Source organism: Pelodiscus sinensis, chromosome 1 (genome assembly GCF_049634645.1).
Source record: "Pelodiscus sinensis isolate JC-2024 chromosome 1, ASM4963464v1, whole genome shotgun sequence".
NCBI classification, from domain to species: Eukaryota; Metazoa; Chordata; order Testudines; family Trionychidae; genus Pelodiscus; species Pelodiscus sinensis.
In genome coordinates, this window is record NC_134711.1 from 208,299,711 (window position 1) to 208,322,822 (window position 23,112).

At 40.1% G+C, this 23,112-nt stretch overlaps 1 protein-coding gene across 10 annotated transcripts in view; it reads left to right on the forward strand.

Moving 5' to 3' along the window:
* MAP7D2 (MAP7 domain containing 2) overlaps window positions 1-23,112 on the forward strand; it is a 128,196-nt gene extending 105,084 nt beyond the window's left edge. For 5 of the 10 annotated variants that reach the window (XM_006116155.4, XM_006116151.4, XM_006116157.4 and 2 more), the window contains 9 exons: window positions 2,974-3,209; window positions 4,220-4,349; window positions 5,681-5,885; window positions 6,375-6,479; window positions 8,527-8,580; window positions 13,473-13,551; window positions 14,175-14,373; window positions 17,346-17,619; window positions 21,428-23,112. In XM_006116155.4, coding sequence (XP_006116217.2) covers window positions 2,974-3,209; window positions 4,220-4,349; window positions 5,681-5,885; window positions 6,375-6,479; window positions 8,527-8,580; window positions 13,473-13,551; window positions 14,175-14,373; window positions 17,346-17,595 — 1,258 coding nt within the window. In that variant the 3' untranslated portion in view covers window positions 17,596-17,619; window positions 21,428-23,112. Of the gene's footprint in view, window positions 1-2,973; window positions 3,210-4,219; window positions 4,350-5,680; window positions 5,886-6,374; window positions 6,480-8,526; window positions 8,581-13,472; window positions 13,552-14,174; window positions 14,374-17,345; window positions 17,626-21,427 lie in introns of all 10 variants that reach the window. The other 5 variants (XM_006116154.4, XM_006116163.4, XM_006116152.4 and 2 more) reach the window with 4 other exon arrangements.

The following is a 23,112-nucleotide window of genomic DNA, read 5'->3' on the forward strand; positions in this document are numbered from 1 at the left end:
CTCTGCTTCTTTCAGATCAAGTTGGGTGTTAACTCTAGCTGGCACTAGTAGGAGACCTCAATTTTTGTTTTTATTGATCTTCTGGTGCAGCAAAACATATGTTTTACCTGTCCTTGTTTCAGTTGAACTAATCCGAGAACTCTTCCAGTGCTGTTTTCTACACATTCCTCTAAAGCGTCATCTTTTCCCCCTTCAGAAGTGGCAGGTGTTGACCCACAAACAACAGTGATTCCTCAGAACATTTGGAAGGCTTGTGCCCCTGCCTTGGTGTTTGTCCTTGCTCTGCTTCTTCTGCTACTGTGTCAGTACAGCATCTGCAAGAGTTGTGCTAGCAGGTGCTGCATATGAAGGCCCAGGATTGTAGCCATCTTGCCCAGAGTGGGAAAGGAGGTACAATTGGGTGGTTGGGCAGGAAGTTTCTATGAAGAAGTGGAGGGCATTTGTGAGGCAGATGTTTGACTCAGTCCTGTAACGCTGTGTGACCCGTGGAGCTGTTAGTAGAGCTCTGCAAATCCACAGATATCCAGAGACAGATTTTGCTGCTCAGATGCAGATATACATTTTTGTATCCACTCAGGGCTCTATATGTTTGGGTTCGGTCTTTCAGTAAAGAGGGGGAAAAATAAGAAACTTGCTTCAGAAATGACCCTCTACTAGCATCTTGGAAAAGAGGAATGCTTGAGGTGTCCACCCAATCAAAGTGTTGTTTCTTTTTCACATTTTTGAAATATGGGATGTGAAAACTTCAGAATACAGATTCTTATTGCTGCTATACATTTTGTTTAATAGCTATTCCTCTGTCAATGTGGAATAAGTCATTTTTACGGTTGTTACAGGTTTTATTTCTGGTTTACAGCAAATATCAAAACAAGTAAACCACCGTTCTCTTTTCCTCTCACCAGACAACCACAAAATAAGATGTAGAGAGATTTATTCAAATTAACATTTTAACTCATATTTTTGCTCCAGTGTAGTATATGATGGGCAGTTCTTCTGTCTCATACCTCAGAGTAAATAAAGAGATATAATTGCTTATTGAGCCCCTTCCCTACCATCCTGTTTAATATAAAACTGTAATTATCCCTTAATCAGAATATAATTAGTGTTGTGGTAATGCTAAAAGTAATAACTCAGCCTTAGTTAAATGACTGGTTCTCCTTGTATCAACAACTAAAACAGCGATTTGCCAAAAATGTGTTGTGAAATGTAAATGGTGATTCAAGAAATTTAGGAAGAGCGTCACTGCAATCTGGCAATTCCTCTGTGAAAAGGAAAAAGGATGTCAATTAAGTTTTTTTTACAAATTGTATTAAATAGAATATATAGAAGTAGTTTTATCATTGAACATATGAAAGCTAAAAGGGTTTTCAATGTACCTGATATGCTTCATTCATTTTTATTTATTCATTTAGTGTCATAGGTCTACATGATATTTTACATGTGAATAAAACAAGGTAATTTCCTTCAGTAGTTTATATTCTAACTCAAATGAAATTTGGACACAAAGAAGGGAAGTGAACAAAACACAGCAAAGAACAAAAAGGGGAAAGTTCTGTCAATAGACTGCTTAGAGAGTTGACTGTGAAAGAAGTTGTTTGGATAAACAGTTTTCCCTGCCTCCCCGCCATGCAACCTTAAGCAGACTAGAGGCATATCTTTTAATGGAACTTAAGTCTCATTTTCAAAAATGACTTTCCATGAAAATTAGGCTCCTGAATGCCTGCATGACTTTTGAAAATATAACTTGGATACCTAAATCATGTAAATGCTTTGTAAATGTTATCCTGGGAGAATGTGTTAGATTGGAAAACATGTTAGATAACCTGCTTTTAAACAAGGACTTTGCACGTAGAATAGACACAGTTTAAAAGTGTTAGCTGCTTGTGGTCAACTATGGACTCCCCACTAGGATAAACCACAACCAGCTAAACTGAATTTATGGTAGATGCAAAGTTCAGGTTTAAAAGAAGTTAGCTCACATGTTTCTAAATGGGAATTGTTTTCCAAGTGTAGACATGATCTTAGAACTGCAGTGTCTAACCAGTACTGCTATAGTGAACTAGCCACACTCAATCAGCCAAATAGCCACATTGTTCAAACCAACTAGCCACACTCAACTGGCCAAATAGCCACATGTGGCTAGTGGCTAGCGTGTTAGACACCATGGTTTTAGAAGAATTAAATTCCTTTCATGTGCTATTCTGAAACATCTCACAGGAAGTGTATTTGAAGGAGAGACTCAAATGATCGACAGGAGCACGGTTGTTCAGTACCTTAAAGAGGGGAATCAAGTGGAAGTTAAAGGAAAGTCAGTGAAGGAATTCCAAAAGGCACTAGATTTGACGCTGCCGAAGAAGCATAACGCATGCTTTTTTTTTTTTTTTTTTTTTTTAAAAGCGTATGAATAGATTGGAGCAGAATGCAATGAAGGGAAGGTTGCAGTAATCAAAGTGGTAGATGATCTTGCCCATACTTGGCTTTCATTTCTCACTGCTAAAGGACTGCTATAAGGGAGAGGAATGGTTTATTTTATGGATATCATTAAAATCAAACTGCAAGATTAATTATCAGGTTATATGTGGAAGAAGAGGAGATAGGAATCACATGATGCCAGATTAGAACATGGGCCTCTACTAGATGATTTAAATGAGGAACTCAACTGGTTCTGCCAGTAGAGGAGCTGATAACCTGACATTTCACATTCTAAAGGATAGTAATGTGAACAGGGATGGGTGGTGTGTGTGTATGTGTATATTTTATATATATATATATATATATATATAAAATAAAATTCAAGACCATAAGTAGCATACTCTTTATATATAAAAATAGCATTTATTTTCCTTGATAGTCTGAAGTATTGTGTCAAAACCTACAAGAAAGGAGTAGCAAGTATCCGTTAAACTAGAACTCCTCACTAAATCCATGTGTAATTTATGGACTTCTCTATCCCTGCCCTTCTCCAAACTACAGGACAGTTACGAAGACATATCCACAGTCTCCTAAAAATGTTAAACAATATCCTGCATCTCCCGTGAAGAACCGTGTCACCTCTAATCTCAGCCAGGAGATTCCAAAAAAAAAAGCCGAAAAGGAGAAAGAGAACACCACCAGTCACAAACCCCAGCTGTCTTCCACTGAGGAGGTTGTGGGCCAAGCAGTCGCTGAAAAGCCTGTGCCTTCTACAGGAAAGACTGACAGCAGTGAAGGTGGGTTTTGTTGCAAGGATATATCCAAAGCTGCTGCAGGTACATGATGCTTTTAAACAAAGACTTTTTCTTTTCTTTTCCTAAACCTATTTGTAAATCTGAAGTGTACAATAGTGGTCGAAATCACTGGTTATATAATTTCCACCATGGTGACATTAATTATGCGCAAAAATGCAGCATGAGATGGTCAAACTGAGGATTCCTATCAGTGCATCTCCTGGACCAAGGTTTTCAAAAACAGGAGCCTAGAGTTAGTCATTTTCATCAATGGAAGCATAAGGATTCATGAATTTGAAAATCAGATTAAGGTTTTAGATGCCTAAGTAGTCCTAGGGTGTGGGGTTTTTTTTTTCATTTTTTAAAAATTTTGACCATTTTGGATTAAAACTTTCGCTTTACTATATTCTTCATATCAAAAAAATCTGTTAAAATCCCTTTTTTGCATTTCTGTTTTTCATGCTAACAAGATGCTCCCCATTCAGCTGTGCTAATTATTTGAAGGCAACTGTCATTAAATTGAGCTCCTTGAATGCTCCTAACATTTAAGCCAAATTTTCAAAACTTAACTTTATTCTGCCTGGTACTTTCCTGAAATATGAGGCTCTGTCTGAGCAGGATCAGGTTCATGTATCTAGACAATAGATGCCACTTGCAAGTATTTTCTGTTTCTTTGTTTTAAGGTTCAGCTAAATTGTTACAGCATTTATGATATAAAATATTTAACCACACAATGAAAGTTATTTTTATATTAATCTTATTTCTACGGCTTTGTCAGCTGTTTTACAGTGCCTGGTACTTTATAGACATACACAAAATAAAGACCCAGACCTAAGGCGTTTCCAGTGCATGAGGGATATAGAATAGTACTTGTAAGGTGGATACTGGGAGATGGCTACAGTGAAAAGATAACATGCTTATTGAATACATGTTAAATGTGTGTGTTTATGTAATACAGGTGTTGTGTAGCTTTTATTCTTTTCCTGACTCTCATTCTAACCACAATGTTCCAGTAGGAAAACCCACAGCAGGAACTACTGATGCAGAAGAAGCTACAAAAATTCTGGCAGAGAAAAGGCGGCAGGCTCGTCTACAGAAAGAACAAGAAGAACAGGAGAGACAGGAGAGAGAAGAGCGGGAGAGGTACTTAAAAAGAATTGGGGTGATAGTAATTAGCACCCAGAAATCTAAGATCAGCGGCCCATTGTAAAAAGTACTATAGAAACACATAGTAAAAGAGAGAATCCCTATCCCAAAGAGCTGACTTATCATGGTAGCTCAGAACTTTTGAAAATCAAGCTAGGTACTCAGGAACCTAAACTGAAAACCTCATTTTTTAAAAATGTAACTCAGATAACTAATTACAGAACTCATGTCTTTTTACATCTTGTGCAATAGAAACACATTGTTATCCCTGTAGAAAGCCTGAGGTTCCTTGTTCTTGCCCCACTTTATACCCTCCAGCACATCTAAAGTGTCTGTCCTTGGAGGACTGAAGGGAAGGAGTTTGCCATTACTCTTTCATAATTGATAGCTAGAGTCACTGTCAAATATCACCATGCCATAATAGATTCTTTCCCTCACCTTGCTTCCCCTGTGGCTAAGTGAGTATGAAAACATTACAGTTCTCTGAGCTCTTGCTAGCCTGAATTGAGGTATGCATTTACAGGTTAACTATCATGCAGTCTGCTTTTTCCTCCTGCTTCCCTACTGAACTGTTAGGCATCCTGAAGTCCCTATGCTGTCTGGCTAAAATTGCACAGGCACAAGAGACCTCCAAGGAGAGCCATGTAGCCCAAGGATCATGAGAGGCTTAGCACTGGATGGAAGGATTAGGTCCTAATTCTGCAATCTCTTCTGTTATGCATGTCAAGCTTCATACATGTAGCATTTGAAGTGCTGAGGCACTAAACTTGGCAGATTTTTTTAAAACCAGTTTATTTAGAAAAGTCTGAAACTTTAAGCAATTCAGTAAAGTAGGGGGTTTTCTCCTATCTCCAACTGCTCTGGGGAACTAATATACATGAGTTTCTGTACAGCTGACCCACTTTGCTCTCAGTGCCCTGTAGTTTTGTTTCTGGACATATGCACATATGAATTGAGCAGAATACACAAATGAGTTTGAAAAATGTTAATTCTATGTAGTGTAGCTGAAATTACAAACATCTTTTTTTGTTTGTTTTTTTGTTTTATTTATTTTTTTGTTTTGTTCTGTCCTACTTTAGTCACATCACTGTTCAAAGGGAAATGTTATTTCTGCAAAACATTAGATGGAGTGAAAATCAGGCTAGAATGGAGGCTAGGTTGCAACTTAAATTAAGGAGTTGTGGCCAGTGCCTCCATTGATTTGGAGCCCATTCCATACAAATGTATGTAGTAGCATATATTCAGACCCAGATTTACATTCTGTGCACCTTTGAGTTCTGTGTTAACCAAAGTGCTGCACTGTTAAATGTGCTGCCGTGTCTTTGAAGGCTAGAGAGGGAGGAACTGAAAAGAAAGGCAGAAGAGGAAAGAATTCGCCTAGAAGAAGAAGCTCGTAAGAGAGAGGAGGAAAGAAGGCTTGAAGAGGAAGAGGCGAGGAGAAAAGCAGAAGAGGATGCCAGAAGGAGAGCTGAGGAAGAAAAAATGCTTAAGGAAAAGCAAGAAAAAGAACTTCAAGCCAAGCTTGAAAAACAGGTATAGTACAAGATACTTTTTACAAAAAACTCCTGTTAAAGGAAGAGAAATCTAAAATACAATCTGCCTACAGGCAATGGGCCTGGTTTTCAGACATTCTGAGAACAGCAACTCTAGTGGCATCAATAGAAATTTTTGTATGCTCAGCATTTCAGAAAATTGGGGCCCCATCTTTATTTATGAACATTGTAAACAAACTACTAGTGTGGAAAAGCTATTGAAGAGCTCTTATTAACTTAGTCTTTTGCTTCTTAGATCAAGTGAAAAGCAGTAGCACACTGTAGAGAAGATAAAATGTAATCTAGAAATTCCTTCAGTGATCCTTTTTAAAATGGGTGCAGCCTAATGAAACTGAAAACTCGTTCACTTTTGTAAGATGCTTGTTGCTGAAGTTATGCCACACCTGGCAGCCTACGCAAATTTTTATAGAATCTGGTAATTTGTCTAAAATAAATAATGGCTCTACCTTAGCTTACACATTTTAATTAGAGAGAAGCAGCTGAAGCAAAGGCCCGAGAGGCTGCTGAACATATGCGCCTGGAAAGGGAACAAATCATGCAGCAGATTGAGCAAGAAAGACTGGAGAGAAAGAAGGTAGGTTTTCATCTCTGATTTAAAAGAATTAGTACCTTTCTTATTTTAAATGTACAAATCCAGTAACCTGCTCAAAAATATCCAAAACAGACATTCAGTTGAGTAGGAAGAGTTGAAGTGTTTTTAAAAACGTAATCCATATAAGCTAGTTTTAAACCCAGAGAAACCTGTACCTCAGAGTTTGCAACAAACTTAGTTATTATTTTATTATTATTTTTATTCATATTTATTGTGGCAGGGCCTTAGGGGCTTGCTGAGAATGGGGTCCTCTTGTATAAGGCACTGTACACACACACACACACACACGCGCACACACACACACACACACACACACACACACACACACACACACACAGTATTGGACTGCCCCCCCCCACACACAGTATTGGACTGCCCCGGCCCAGAAGAACTTACAATTTAAATAGACTAGACAAAGGGTAGGACAAATGTTACCACTCAAACTAATAAGGGACAGAATTTTAATTATAGGAGTGTGATGCTTTAAATAAATGTACTGTGTTGTCGTTGAGAGAGTAGATTTGTGCTCTTAAGGAAAAAAATGTTGTTATCCAGTTGGAAAAAGCTTTCCCCTCACCCTACTTTGCCTCTGAAGGGATGGAGAAGCAATAGCAGAGCCACTCTATTGCCATTACAGCAGTGATTTCCCTCGTGTATGGAAATGGCTGGTGGTTCTTTGTAATTCCATACTTACAAAGTCACACTGCATGGCTGTAGGTGGCTGGACAGAATTTTCACCAGATTTGTAGAAATCTCTGTCTTTAGTTTAGGTAAGAGATGCCTGAGATGATGATGTAAAAGCCTTCCCTTTTGTGATTTTTTTTTTTAACTTCATTCTAAATTATTAGCCTTGGAGGGTGAAGGGGTTTAACTCTAGGGTCAAACCCTGGAACACAAGAACTAGAAGTGATATCTTAAAATCTAAAATAGTTGAAATCTGTAATACTCTGGGCAAAGACACAATACATTTAATGAATTAATGTTGGAATTATGCTTGCAAAGAGAGTTCCCTTATCTTCTTCCCCTCCTCTCCTCTGAGTATATCTACACTTCAGTAAAAAACTCACAGAGCTAAATCTCAGCATTAACTTGGACCCCCAGGGCTTGGGATGTAGGGCCAGAAATTTCCATGTATGCCTTTGGACTAGAGCTCAGGCTCTGAGAACCATAGAGTCTGGGCTCCTCAAAACACCTACATTGTTGTTTCTAGCCCTGTAAATCCAATTCAGATGACGCAGGCCAGCCATGGCTGTGCTGCACGTCTTTTATTGCAGCGTAGATGTACCCTCTGACTTCTTCCTTTCTAGTGGGGACAGAGGCAGAGAGAAGTTTGTGATAGGGATGTAATAGTCAATTAACTGATAAGCAAAAGCTTATAGATTCAAGCTGTAGACTGCATGCATTTCCTCCTCTCCACCCTCCCCCAGTACATTTTTTAGCAGGCTGGCCAGCAGCCTAGCTCAGCCCTGGCTTGCGCCGAGTCTGGGACCTACCCCTGCTGCAGCTCTGAATTTAAAGAGTATTAGGAGCCAGTTGGGCAGACAGCCCAGTTCAATTGTGGCTCACGCTGGACCTGGGAGCTCAGACCACCCCAGACAAGGGCTGCTGCCACCCTACACTACTGCCTGTATCAGAGGCAGCAGTGCCGGGCAATAGGCAGCCAGTCCACGAGGGGAGCTGGTTTTTAAACTGGCTTCCCTCATGGGACAGCTCCTGCCTGGTACCTTACGCTACTGCTTCTGGTACAAAGGCAGCAGCACGAAGTGGCAGGGGGCTCTTGTGGGGTAAGGCCAGAGCGCACTGGCTGCCAGCCCCACCTCCGGGGACTCTAGAATAGTTGAGTAACCGATAAAAATTAATGAAGTTAATCAACTGTACAGTTAACCAATATTTAATATCCCTAGTTTGACACCAGAGTTAAATCAGCCTTCCCTGCAACTTGTTATAAGTTGAATGCACCTCCTATGCCAGCTACACAGCATGTCTGCCTTGTAACCTTCTGATAGGATTGATTTACTTTGATTTCTAGCGAATAGATGAAATAATGAAGAGAACAAGAAAGAGTGAAACACTGGAAGTAAAGGTATGGAACCGTTTCCCACCCTCACAACCAGGATATTGCCCCTGTGGGTGGGGGGGAGGGCACTGTCACATTGCTTCAAAAGAATAAATGCTTTGCCTAGAAATGTTCTGTTCTTATTCTTCTGATAAATTTTATAATGAAGAGTGACTGTAGCTCCACCATGCAATCAGTGTCCCTCTTGTAGGCAGTAGAGGGGTGAGCAATACATATAGTTCAGAACTACGAGTAGTTCTGAGAACTGGTGGTATTGTGATTTTCATTGTCTGTGCAATGAACCTCCTCCCATTTGAAGATCAGTTAATCAGTCATAGAGTTCTTATGCTCCTCATGTTAATTCTGATCAAGGGGCAGGATTAACAGCAGGGGTGCCTGATGGTGCACCAGCATTTACTGGACAGAAGTAAAATGTTTGACTCTCTCTTCAGACTTTTACTTCATAACATTGTTTTTAGGGAAGATGTTTATTTGACATGGGAAGCTCTAGTTTTCTTTAAAAAGACAAAACCAGAAACATGTCCTGTCCTCTCCATGTTTCCCTAAAAGCTACCAGACATTAGGCATATGAGGGGAAGCTTTGTCTGGTCTGGGGGAAGAACTGGGGGCTTGTGACTCCTTCAAGGGTTCCTCTCCTTTGGGTGGAGCAGGAAGAAAGGACACTTGAGTTGAACCACAAGCGGGTCACTAATCCATGGACACGTTGGGGAGGAAGGAGGGTTGTCACATTTTGAGTGCAGTCCTAACCAGTAAGAGGTTGTGCCACCATCTGCCCAGTGACCCTGTTTGTCTGCAGACATGCACTGAGTGTCTGTGTTAAGCAGTCCTGCTTCAATAAATTCTTGCTCCAGCTATTTGCTTGTTTCACCTCAGCCATGTGCTGGTCTTCACCCACCCTGGTTACTGCTAGCCAAGTGACCCCAACATAGCCCCTGTGCCGAGTTGTACTGCCTTCTCCTGGAACACTCAATGAAATAATATGGTTGGTTTGTTCCTACAAAGAGACAGATTAGAGCTTTTTTTCCTTAAATGGAGTAAATACACACTTCCCTTCAAGCATGTCACTAAGGTGTTTTTGTTGTTGTTGTTGTAAAAAAAACCCACAAGGATATTAACAAAAAAACATAAATTAAGTGATGCCAAGGAAAAGGAATAACGGTAAAAAGGGATACAGATAAAAAAATTAAAAAAGAAGCTACAGCCTTGGTTTGAGGTAGATTTCTTACCAATCTTTTCCTTTCTAGATGTGCCTGACTTTCTCTTAGTCAGGACTTTCCACAGAACTACAATGCGCTGTTTTCCTTTATCTTCCTTTATGAAAGATCTTTGCCTAGGCAGGTTTTTCACTTATATTCAGTTTCCAGAGACTTCAGCCTCCTTGTCAACTTGCAGGAGATCTGATCCCTTATGTCGGTCTAGTGATTGATGCCAACATGGCTTCTTCTTTCACCTGGTATTATCTTTATGGTGACTATATTTTCTGAACCAAAAATAGGAACACCTTGGCCACACCCCCTGAAACCACTAGCCATGCCTCTGACCACTTAGGCCCTGCCCACCTGCCACAGGAAGTCCCACCCCTGGGGTAGTACTTCTGGGGTCAAGCTGAACACATGACCAGAAGTAAAGGGTGTCATGTGACCCCCTCTAAGAACTTCTCCCACCATCCTCTACTTTTAGGGATGGGTTTGGGTCCCATAAAAGCCTCCTATGCAACTATACTACAATTGTATAAACCCAGGGTCCAGACCTAGGGTCCCATGATACTGCAGTGCTAGGGGTCCCATTTCAATTCAAGATAAGATCCAGGATCTAAGACCTATTACTTTGCAGTGTAGATGCAGCCCCATTTGACTCAGAGTCTGGGAATCATCCAGAACTATCCCACAATTTCATGGGACAACTTCCATAGTCCTCTTAATGCTGTGGTTCTCAACTGGTGGTCCATGGTGACTTTTTCGGTGGTCCACAGTGGTCCAAAGTCACATGGCGTGAGCAAGTGCTGCCGTTAGGCTGTTTTACACCATGTTCACAAGCACGTGGCTTGTTCATCCATAGTGTCACCTAGGACGCAACCGTATTGTGTTGCCAGTAACTTCCATCTGAGGCTCTGAGAGTCAGTGTAGCTGCTGCCATCGTGCTGAGCGGTTGCTGTGTCGTTCATCCTGTACTACATGTGCTGAAAGTGGTCCATGAAAATTGTTTGATTGGCCTGGTGGTCCGTGGACTGAAACGAGTTAAGAACGACTGTCTTAATTGATGATGCTTACTGGTTCTAATTAACTGGTAGTCAGAGGAGGCTGGCGCAGCTCCCCTTCTGTTTCAGGAAGGGGGGTGCCCCAAGCCCACAGAAGGCCCGCTGTTGCAGACAGGGATTGCTCTCGTCCAGATCAGCCCTGTCTCTGGGTAACTCGGGGGGCTGCTCTGGAGGGGTCTGGGAGCCAGTGGCAGCCCCAGTGTGACCTAACATTAACCGATTAACTGATGAGTGGGAATTTACATCCCTAAGGAGATGTACTACAACTGCATTTTTTGAAGTTACTGCAAAATTATCAAGTGTCCTCTGTTTCCACAAGCCAGAATGACAATACTGAATTAACCATGACAATTACGGGGTGGAGAAGACCATGTCACTAACCCTCCCCACCACTACTTGAAAGGTACATTGCCCGTGGAGATCAATGGGGCTGGGCTATTTTACATGTAAAGCTACTGATAAATGTATATGTGGCAATGCCTATATTATGTAAATAATACTTAATAATTGCCAAATGAGACCACTTCCCAACCTGCTTACAAAGTGCCTGATCCAATTTAATTTTAAACTAGGATTGGGCCCAAAGCAATCTGTCGATATTGCCCAAGAAGATCCAGGTAATATTTAGACATCCTTCAAAAATATAATGGACCAATCAGTCAAAGCCCCACTGCCTGGTAGAGGCAATCTTTGAAGAAATTTGGAGAAACTGCTCACCAGCCAGACACCCAGAAAGTTCTCTATAGTAACTCCTATCATCCCTCCATTGACCTATTTACCATTGATAATGAATGGTCAATTAGTTACCAAGATCATGTTATCTCATCAAACCATCCCCTTCATAAACCCATCTAGTTTAATCTTGAAACCAGATAGACCTTTTGCCCCCACTACTTCCCTTGGAAGGCCGTTCCAGAACCTCACTCCTCTAATGGTTAGAAACCTTTGTCTAATCTCAAGTCTAAACTTCCTACTAGCCAGCTTATATCCATTTGTTCTTGTGTCCACATTGGTATTAAGCTTACATAATTCCTCTCCCTCCCTGGTATTTATCCCTCTAATATATTTAAAGAGTGCAATCATGTCCCCCCTCAGCCTTCTTTTGGTTAAGGTAAACAAGCCAAGCTCCTTGAGTCTCCTTTCATAAGACAAGTTTTCCATTCCTCGGATCATCCTAGTGGCCCTTCTTTGTACCTGTTCCAGTTCGAATTCATCCTTCTTAAACATGGGAGACCAGAACTGCACACAGTATTCCAAATGGGATCTCACCAATGCCTTATATAACGGCACTAATACCTCCTTATCCCTACTGGAAATACTTCACCTAATACATCCCAAGACCGTATTAGCCTTTTTCACGGCCATGTCACAATGGCGGCTTATAGTCATTCTATAATCAACCAGGACTCCGAGGTCCTTCTCCTCTTCCGTTACTTCCAACTGATGTGTCCCCAGCTTATAACTAAAATTCTTGTTATTAATCCCTAAATGGATAACCTTACACTTCTCACTATTAAATTTCATCCTATTGCTATCACTCCAATTTACAAGGTCATCCAGATCTTCCTGTATGATATCCCAATCCTTTTCTGAATTGGCAAATTTTATCAGGACACTTCCACTTTTGGTGCCAAGGTCAGCAATAAAAAGATTAAATAAAACTGGCCCCAAAACTGATCCCTGAGGAGCTCCACTAGTAACCTTCCTCCAACATGACAGTTCACCTTTCAGTATGACCCGCGGTATTCTCCCCTTCAACCAGTTGCTTATCCACCTCTCAACTTTCATATTAATCCCTATCTTTTACCAATAATTCCCCATGTGGTAGTGTATCAAATGCCTTACTAAAGTTGATGTAGATTAGATCCACTGCATTTCCTTTATCTAAAAAATCTGTTACTTTCTCAAAAAAGGAGATCAGGTTGGTTTGACACGATCTACCTTTCGTAAAACCATGTTGTAATTTGTCCCAATTGCCATTAGCCTCAATGTCTCTAACTACTTTCTCCTTCAAAATTTTTTCCAAGATCTTGCATACTACAGATGTCAAACTAACAGGCCTATATTTACCCGGGTCACTTTTTTTCCCTTTCTTAAAAATAGGAACTATATTAGCAATTCTCCAGTCAAATGGTACAACCCCTGAGTTTAGAGATTTATTAAAAAATTTTGCTAATGGACTTGCAATTTCATGTGCCAGTTCCTTTAATATTCTGAAGGTGAAGATTATCTGGGCCCCCCGATTTACTCCCATTAAGCTGTTCAAGTTTGGCTTTTACCTCGGATATGGTAATATTTACCTCCATATCCTTAGTCCCATTTGTTATGTTACCATTATCCCTAAGCTCTTCATTAGCCTCATTAAAGACTGAAGCAAAGAATTTGTTTAGATATTGGGCCATTCCTAGATTATCCTTAACCTCCACTCCATCCTTAGTAATTAGCGGTCTTACTTCTTCTTTTTTTGTTTTTTTCCTATTTATATGGCTATGAATATATTTATATGTGCTTGAATATAATTGAGAAAAAGCATTCTAGGTACAATTTATATTATCGAGCAGGGTTTTTCAAAGGTTCTCAGCCATTTCTCTGAGTCTTAGAACCTTGTATCTAATGCAGTCAAAACATTGTTTGGTTACAGAAGGAAGAGCCAAAACTGCAGATAGCATCTACTTTGACTGAGGAGAAGCAACCAAAAACACTTGTTCTCAGTCAAACAGGTAAAAGCCCTTCATTTTTGTTTTGACCAATATTCAGTGTTGATAACTTGAAAACAAAAATCCATAACCTCATATTATGTTGTACTGTCACGGATGCTGTGTTTTCATTCAAAAGGGGCGTGCGTGCGTGTGTGTGTATGTAAGAGAAAATAGAAGTTTGGTTTACCCTTTATGTAGAAGCAGAAGACAACTATCCTGAGATGTAATATTCCATTCCACAATATGTCCCAGAGAGCATTTATATAAAAGTTATTCTTGCCTGCAGATTTCTGTTTTGTAGGTTCTCTAGGAATATTCTCCAGCAGCCAAGCTTGACATAGTTTTAAAATATGGTTTAAAATACAGTCCCTTTTTATTTAATTTGGTTTAACAGCAGCATATATATTTTAAAGTATATGAGAGATATAAATAGGAAATGTGACTTTTCTCTTTTTCCCCCTTCTCTGGGGCTTCTTCATGCTTGTTGTAAAAGATAATAAATAATTTTGCTTCTCTTTCCAACTGTCCTACAGTAATGATGATTGACAAGATAATATGATAGGTCACTTTCATCTGTAATTTCTATGACTCAAATAATTTTGTGTTTAAATATAAACCCTACTATTGTCATATTTCCTAATGAGGTTCTTTTATAGAAATCAATGGACTGACAGTTTCCCAGGAGAGTAAAGTTTTAGGATGTGCTGCTTCTGAAACACTTTCTCGAGATATATTTTCTAATGGACTTAAGTCAGTTAAGGGGCTTATTCAGCTGGATGCCATTGATGGGAAATCTAACAGCATGGATGATTCAACAGATGAGGATCAGTCTATGGATGAGAGGTATGCATCACTTGAAACACATAACTTTCAGGTAACTATTCAGCAAACCAAAAACAACCTAGCAAAACGTATACTTTGTTCTCATTTGTTAATCTGTCTCTCGGAACAGCCCAGTTCCCAATATGGACTCCTGTGTCACTACTCTTTATATTTTCTGACCAGTAGTGTGCTCTCAAGAAGAAAATGCACTTTCAGATCAAAGGCTAAGGACAGTCTCTTATATCACACTCATATCTTACAAAATACAGGACTATGTAGCACTTTAAAGACTAACAAGATGGTTTATTAGATGATGAGCTTTCGTGGGCCAGACCTACTTCCTCAGATCAAATTGTGGAAGAAAATAGTCACAACCATATATACCAAAGGATACAATTTAAAAAAAATGAACACATATGAAAAGGACAAATCAAATTTCAGAACAGAAGGGGGATGCGGGGAGGGGGAAAGGTAAATGTCTGTAAGCTAATGATATTAGAGGTGATAATTGGGGAAGCTATCTTTATAATGGGTAAGATAACTAGAGTCTTTGTTAGGACCCTGGCATAAAGTGTCGAATTTTAGCATGAATAACAGTTCAGAGGATTCTCTTTCAAGTGCAGTCTTAAAAGGCTTTTGAAGCAGGATGCAGGTAATTAAGTCATTGAGACAATGTCCTTTCTGGTTGAATGGCAAGAAACTGTTTTTTCTTTGTGATCCTGTCTAATATCTGTTTTGTGGGCATTGATCCTTTGGCGAAGTGTCTGAGACGTTTGTCCAGTGTAGAAGACGGACACTTTTGGCACATGATAGCATAAATTATATTTCTGGATGCGCAGGAATATGTGTTCTTGATCTTATAACTTGCTTGGTTAGGCAAAATAATGGTATCAGCAGAGTGAATATGTGGACAAAGCTGGCAATGGGGTTTGTTGCAAGGGAAGGTACCAGGGTTGGGATTAGTGTGGTATGTCCTGTGGTTGTTGGTAAGAATCATCTTGAGGTTAGGTGGTTGTCTATAGGAGACTATGGGTCTGTCTCCCAGAGCCTCTTGGAGTTTAGTATCCTGTTCCAGTATAGGCTGTAGTTTATTGATAATGTGTTGGACAGGTTTAAGTTGGGGGCTGTAGGTGATGAGACAACCTCCCTGGCAATTTATTCCAGTGTTTGACTACCCTGACAGTTAGGAACTTTTTTCCTAATGTCCAACCTAAACTTCCCTTGCTGCAGTTTAAACCCATTGTTTCTTGTTCTATCCTCAGAGGCCAAGATGAACAAGTTTTCTCCCTCTTCCTTGTGACACCCTTTTATGTATCTGAAAACTGCTATCATGTCCCCCCTCAATCTTCTCTTTTCTAAACTAAACAAACCCAATTCTTTCAGCCTTCCCTCATAGGTTATTTTGAGTGAAAGTTTCCTATTGTACAGTATATTCACCAAGGGAATTGACATTTTAAGATTGTACCAAACCATAGTCCTGAATTCTTTTGAGTTTAGTAAATTCTCATATTTAATATTGTATTATTGTAGCTTTTTAAAACAGCAGGCCAAATTAAGCCCTGATGCCATTTGTTATGATGTTAAGTTCATTTAATTTTTAGTTATAATGTTAACGGGTGGGGTATGAACACTGTATTCAAGGTACTTCAGTAAGTTTTGTTTTTCTTTATTTAAATCATTGCTTTGGGGTGGGGTTAGGCATGAGAGGTTGTATGTACAGGCTGATTTGGGGAGAGAAGACAACACACCTCTCTCACTACAGCTTGGGGCCAGGTAAAAAGCACCTCTCCATGGCTGCTGCAGCTCCAGTGGGCCCAGCCAGAAGAGGGGTGCTTCTTCATCTTGCCCCCTGCACTCCCCAGACTGATAGAGGAATGGAGTAAACTCTGCACTTCCTCCTGGCTGCCTGACAAGGGGAACAGCCAGCAATGTTCTGGTATGAAATAGGGATGTTAAATTTAGTTTAATCAAATGTCGATGGATTTTACACTCTCACTCTTACTCTCACCTCACTCTCTCTCTCTCACACATATATAAAAATATAATCTGGTATCTAAACATTGATAAACAGATGTCTACAGTTTTTGCTTATTTCCTCCTGTTTCTCTAACAAATTATCAACAGGGCATGGGGACATTTCAAGTCCAATTTTACTAAGATATTTCTTGTTAAAATCTTGTTATAATTTTCAGATGTAACATTAAAAAAAGAAAATTAAATGGGCCTAAATGAACTTAATGTTATAATTCATTTCATAACTACTGAAGTAATTAGAATTGCATTAGGGCCAAATATAACTGCAAATTAACATTGATTAAAAACATTACTTCAATATTAAGTATCACGTTTTACTAAAATCAGGGAATTCAGAAGTATGGTTTCTAGCAACATTAGGATTTCAGTTTCCTTTTTGTGCTGCATTTAATTTTGTTCTGTAAAAGTTACATTTTAAAATTTCACATGGTCAAATATATCTGTTAATTTTACGCATTTAAAAATCTGACACCACGATCCTGCAAAGGTTTATCCACAGCCTTAACTTACACTCTGAAATGTATTTATTGAAGGCAGTAAAACTACATGCTGTTCATAAAATATGTGTGTAAACCTTTGCAGAATCATGCCCAGAATTTGTATGAGGAAATTAAAAAGAGTAGGTATAAGAGACCTGATAGCTCAGGGAATGGAATATTTAGCCTTTAACCTCTGGGTCACCAGTTGAAATCCAGCCTCTCTGAAATTAGTTTGTAATCTCAGTCCAGAGGTGGTGTCCATACCACACAGCCACCACCAAGGCCAATATTTAGGAAGTATGAAGACAGAATTACTTTCTTCTACATTTTGGCCTCTTGGTATGTTGTGCCTGTTCTGAGGATAAATGATCCAGCTTTCAGGGTTGTTGTAAACCTTTTCATGAACACTAAATTCATTGCTGTGTTTTCTAAGAGCTTACAAGACTTTTTTTCTACTTTTTTCCTTTGTTTTTCGTACAGTCCTGTTTCAAAAGAAGAACTTATATCTATCCCAGAATTTTCACCCATGGATGAACTCATGCCCAGTGTTTCTATGGACCAAAATGGAACAAGTAATGCCAAGGCTCTTGAAGAACTCTTGGATTTCACAGGCCAAGCCACTTACTCCAAGATATCTAGTGAAAACATTAGCATGGATGATTGTAACAAAAACTTGATTGATGGATTTAACAGTCCTGGGCAGGAGACTACACTAAACTCCATCTGTTGACAACCATACGACTCTCTTGTAAAGGTGAAGGTACAATATTTGTGACAAACACCTAAGATAAAACAAGTTATTGAGAGCGTAGATATTTAAATTTGGCATACTCTCCCATGAGTAGACTACTTAGGAATGTAAGAATTGGCATAGTGAAAAAGATGAGTTGTCCACTTAGTCATGAGCCCTGTTTTAGAATGCAGTCTGTGATAGAGTCTATAATTGCAAGTTGTAAGTCTTTAGAAGGCTCCAAATGTAAAACAAAACAGAACTTTCCAAATTGTAACGGTAACTTTTCCTGACCCATGATGCTTATCTTAAGCCCTAAGGGTGGGGAAACTTTCTTCGGCTGGGAGCTGCTGACCCACAGAAAAATCAGTTGGAGGCCACACACAAGTGAAGAGCAAAAAAAAAAAAAAAAAAAAGAACAACAAAAAAGGCTGCGGGGAAGGGCACTTGCACATCACCTCACTCGGGGGGGGGGGGGGGGGGATGCTTTAGCCCGTGAGGAAACACTAAGGCTGCAGGCTTGCCCCCACAGCAGGGCCAGGCAGCATTTGCATTCTGGTCCTGCAGGGAGGCGCCAAGGTCACGAGCCAGATGAACTCCTCTGTGGGCTCAGGTTTATTAGATTTTGAGGGGCCCTAGTCTCCAAGGTGGGGCCAAAAAGTGAGGGGTTCAGTGTGTGACCAGGGGCTGCAAGTTGATGCAGGAGGGGTTAAGGTCTCTGACTGGTTTCTGGAGTGGGGCTGGGACTACTGATTTGGGGCCAAGTTGAATGGGCTTAGGGCAGGAGATCAGGGTGGAGGTATGGTGTTTTGACAGGAATTAGGGTGTCGGAGTAGGCCCAGGGTGGGATGCAGGGTCTGGGAGGGAGCTAGGGCTCTGGAGGGGGCTCATCTGGGTGTGCGGAATCTGTGGAGGGAGCTAGGATGTGATGGGGGCTCCAGGGTGGGGCACAGGGTAAGGGAGAGAGTTAGATACTTAGTGTTCAGGAGTGGGCTCAAGATTGGGACAGGGGAGTTAGGTGCAGGGTCTGATAAGGAGCTACGGTGCAGGAGGGGCTGAGGACTGGGGTGCAGGCACTTACCTGGAGCAGCTGGGGGATAGGTGGCATGCACCACCCCATGCAGCTCCCATTGGCTGTGATTTTCGGTCAATGGGAACTTCAGGGGGCAGCACCTGCAGGTCAGAGCAGCATGTGGTATGGTGCTTCCTTTGATGCATGCAGAGATGTGGCTCCAGCTCAGGGTGGCAGGGGGAGGGAATTGCAGCCTGCAGCGCAATTCTTTCTTTCTTTCCCTTTCTTTCCTCCTTTCCCGGTCAGGAAGGACTAGCCCCTAAAACTCCTTTCTTAATCTGGCCCTGGCTGCAGACCAGAACCAGCCTGCAGGCTGTAAGTTCCCAGCCTTTGCCCTAAAGTATGAGAAGTCATGGTCCTTGTATCTTATGCATGGTAGTTTATCTGCAGGTGCTATTCTTCATTTAAAACAATGCTCTATCCTTTTCTGAAATGTACTAAGCTTTTTGCCTAAATACTCTGCAGATAGCAGTTTCACGGGTTAATTAAATGTTGCATAAAAAGCATTTATTATCAGTTCTAAATTCTCTTCTAATTTCCTCTTCTTGTTGTATTAAAGGATAAACAGCAAATAACTGTTTGGCTTTCTCTACATTTGTATTGTTTTTATATTCCTGTCATACTTCTCACTCTTCCCCTTTCAAATGAAATAATCCTAGTCTTCTACAGGGATAGAATTCCCCTATCACAAATGTGTTCCTGTCTCTGTCTGAACTCTTCTGCTCCATATTTTGAGATGAAGTGACACAAGGGAAACATTGCAAACCCTTGGAATATTGGTTAATCTGCTGGTGTTGAACCTCTTGGGAAATGAGCATTTCCCTAGGTTTTATGGTAATTGGTTAGCCACCTGAGTCAAATTCAGACTACTTTTCCTATCCTTCAAGGATCCGCACAACTTCACTCCTTTATACCTTTCAGCTTATATTTCCTTTCATCATCCATTCTTGATTCCTCTGTTCTGCCCAAGCAGTTCAGCTGGCTGTTGACTTCATGTTGTGCTCCCTCTTAATCTTGTCTCTGTGATTCTTGTCACAAATACCTCCCATTATATGCTAGGTCTGTACCCATTTTGTTATCTGTCCACCCTCTCTTCCCTCTGCCTTATTACATAATCTATTCCAAAAAGCCTACAGGTTGGACCTCGCTGGTTCTGCACCCTTGGGACCTGATTGGTCCTGAACAAGGGGATTTGCTGGACCAGGGAAGGTCCTTCTCGTGGCTGTACTGCCACCAGGCTAGGGCACAGCCTGCCCCTGCTGCTGCCAGGGCCAGAGCACCTCAGTTAGAGCTCTGCAGCCGGGGAAGAGCTCCGCAGCCAACTGGCTCCACAGCTGGAGCCGGAGCTCCCTGGCTGCTGCTGGGGTCAGAGCTCCTTGACTGGGTCTGCAGGTCCACGACCATGTCCAGACTAGAGCTCCCCAGCTGCTGGGGCCAGGGAGCTCTGTGGGGGCCAGAATTCCCTACCATGTCATCCAATCTCACTTCTGCCCCCCCCCTCCCACACACACACTCCAGGCTCCCAGCTGAGTTGCCAGTGCCCCTTATAGCACTCCTGCCTTGTTGCCAGACCTCCCTCTTCCTGGGCTCTCTGGAACATCTGTAGTCCATGCCAGAGCACAGATGTTGCTAGACCAGGGAGTACCAGTTAAGGGAGGTACAACCAGTACTAACTCTAGCTCTCTGCAGTTTGTGAATTCATCAGGTGAATGCAAAGTACAAAAATCTGAAAGGAAAAGATCTGAAAATGTAATAAAGCAAAATAAACCCCACATAATATTAATCTGAAAAATATGAAATTTACAAGATATGTCTCATCCTCCTGTGTTTGCTCACCTTGCTCCTTGACTTGGCCAATTCATCTTCTTGCAATTTCCTTTCAGTGATTCCTTAGAGTGCAACGTGTTTGCAGCAACAATTTTGTCTTTCCAGTAGTCTGTAAAGCACTTAGCACATTCTTGACATTCTACAAATAATAAATAGATATGGGGGGAGAGAGGTCATGGAGGATGAGGAAAGCTTGTATGGCTGTTGGAAAGATGAGTCCTATTAGTATGCTTTCCTATATTAAAGTTTCCACTTCATCCCTGATGGGAACCCTTGTCATGCCCCACCTCACCTGCACCTGGTTTCTCACCACATTCAGGAGGAGTGCGGAGCTAGCACATGTCCAGCTAGGAGTGGAAAGAGAGTGGAATCCAGATTGGTTCTATGCTGACAATTTAGCCATTAGCCATAAGAACTCATTGCATAGTTCAGAACTATAGATGTAAGTTCTGCATCTGATTGTGGATAGTGTATTTGTGAATTATACAGACAGTAGTTGTACTTAATAAAATGTTTAAGACTTATCTGCAATTACTTGCACTAAAGCTGTTGAAGCTACCTTTTGAACATAAATATTTCAGTGGTAAACTCAGGGTATAATGAAAAACATAGACATGTCATAGTTTTTAATTGTATCTAATTTCAATTTAATAACAGAGAACTATTAAAAGGACGAGTCAAGTGTGCAGCAAAATGGAGCATGGTAGTGATTGAATTTTATTATTTTTTAGTGCTGTAGATGTACACAATATTGTACATACCATTAACAGTCCTTTTCCTGGAAAGTATGCAAGCAAAGTCAGAACAAATGCAGTATGATATAATCTTTAATTGTAATATTGTACTTTATTGCAAGAGAATCAGTTCTTAGTTATAAGAATTGCAGCCATTTTACTTACGTAAACTGTTTGATTTGTGTTTTTTAATTGACAGCGGAAGTAATTTGTGGAGGATATACATCCTATCATACTGCTGGCAGTAAAATATGAGCTTTTCATCTGAAAGAGCTTCTTCAGTCTTTGAACACTGGATTTCACATAAACAGAGCTGAATATAACTTTGTCTTCCCATGTGGTATGTTGAGTAACTGGCTGTTCTTGGTGGATGCCAGGAATATATAGCTTTGATTGGTTTCAGGGAAGATTCATTGTGCTTTAGAATTTGGGCTTCAGCTGCTAATAAAACTCTTCTTTTTTTTTTTAATTTAAATTTCATCTGAATACTTCACTGTGATTTTTACCCTGTGCATTTTATTTTTAAATCATTCTTCCTTCAGTTTTGTCAAACAGCTACTTGATATCATTTTTTCTTGTAAATACTCTGAGGTTTACCAACGGTGTGTTGGAATTAAATAATGTACTGTACTTTAGCTCTGTGCCTATCTTTTTTTAAATGGGGAAAAATACTGAAGAGTTCTTGGCAACTCTTTTTTGCAGATGTATGTATAATTGCAAAACTAGAACTGAGGAAGCATGAAAACAAATAATTATGCAACTGCTGGAATCAAAGGCACCTTCTTACTGACGGTGGAGGGTAAAATTTATCTCCCTGCTACAATGCATCACACATGGCTATTTTGTCTTAAGTCACTAGTGACATAGCAGTTTGTTAATACTAATAATATCTTGTGTTGACTCTTGCTGAAGTCTTTAAAACTCCCTTGACATAACACTTGTAAACAATGTAGACATAAAACTTAATGTAGTCCTCTAATATGAATTACATAACTGCAGTCATTCTAAGCAAGTATGTCATGGGATTCAGATATATGCTGAGTTAATTTTTGAGATCAGTTATTAATGCCAGCAGGCTTTCATTTATGTGGATAATTATTTTGTGTCTTCCTAGAGACTCAAAAAATATAATCAGCAGTAAAATTATATGTAGATAACGCAACAGAAATACGAAGTCTGTGAGACACTGATGTCTCACTCACACGGTATTTTCACCTATTTAATTATATTAAGCCTCTTTAGTTAGTATTCAACAAACATCTATATGGGGAAATTCATACTGAGAATGTAAAATGTTGACATTATGTGCCATATAATGTATTTTGGTTAGTTTTATTTCTTTTGGTGAACTATGGTAACTTTTAAGGTATATTCTGTGCTGCCTGGAGGACATTTTTGTCTAAATCTTAAAAAAAAAAAAATCATAATTCTGTTTGGAGACTAACAAAAAAGTAGAAACTTTTATATGTAGAAAAGTTTACAGTGTAGCTTGGTCTCAATTGTAGCCACTTTCTTCTGCTTTTAAAGCCAGCAACTGTTTAAAAATTGAAGTAGCCGATAAACCTGTGTGTGAGTATATAAAGAAAACAACTAATAGTTCCTTTTATGTTGGTGTATTTCAGCAAAATACCTTTCTGGTGACTGTTCAGTAAGCTGTAGCATGATATCGTGTCTTCCAAATTAGTCCTACAATTGTTTCCTAAATAATAATAAAAGAAGAAAACAAACTACTTATGTTTGTTTTGCTGTGATGTATTGTGTTTAGCAGATGTCACCTGAGATGTTATATTTTAATATGGTATCATTGTATAACCTCTAGATTTCCTCATTTGCATGACATGTAAAGCATGTATAACAATGAAATACATTTTCATTTGAGTCTGA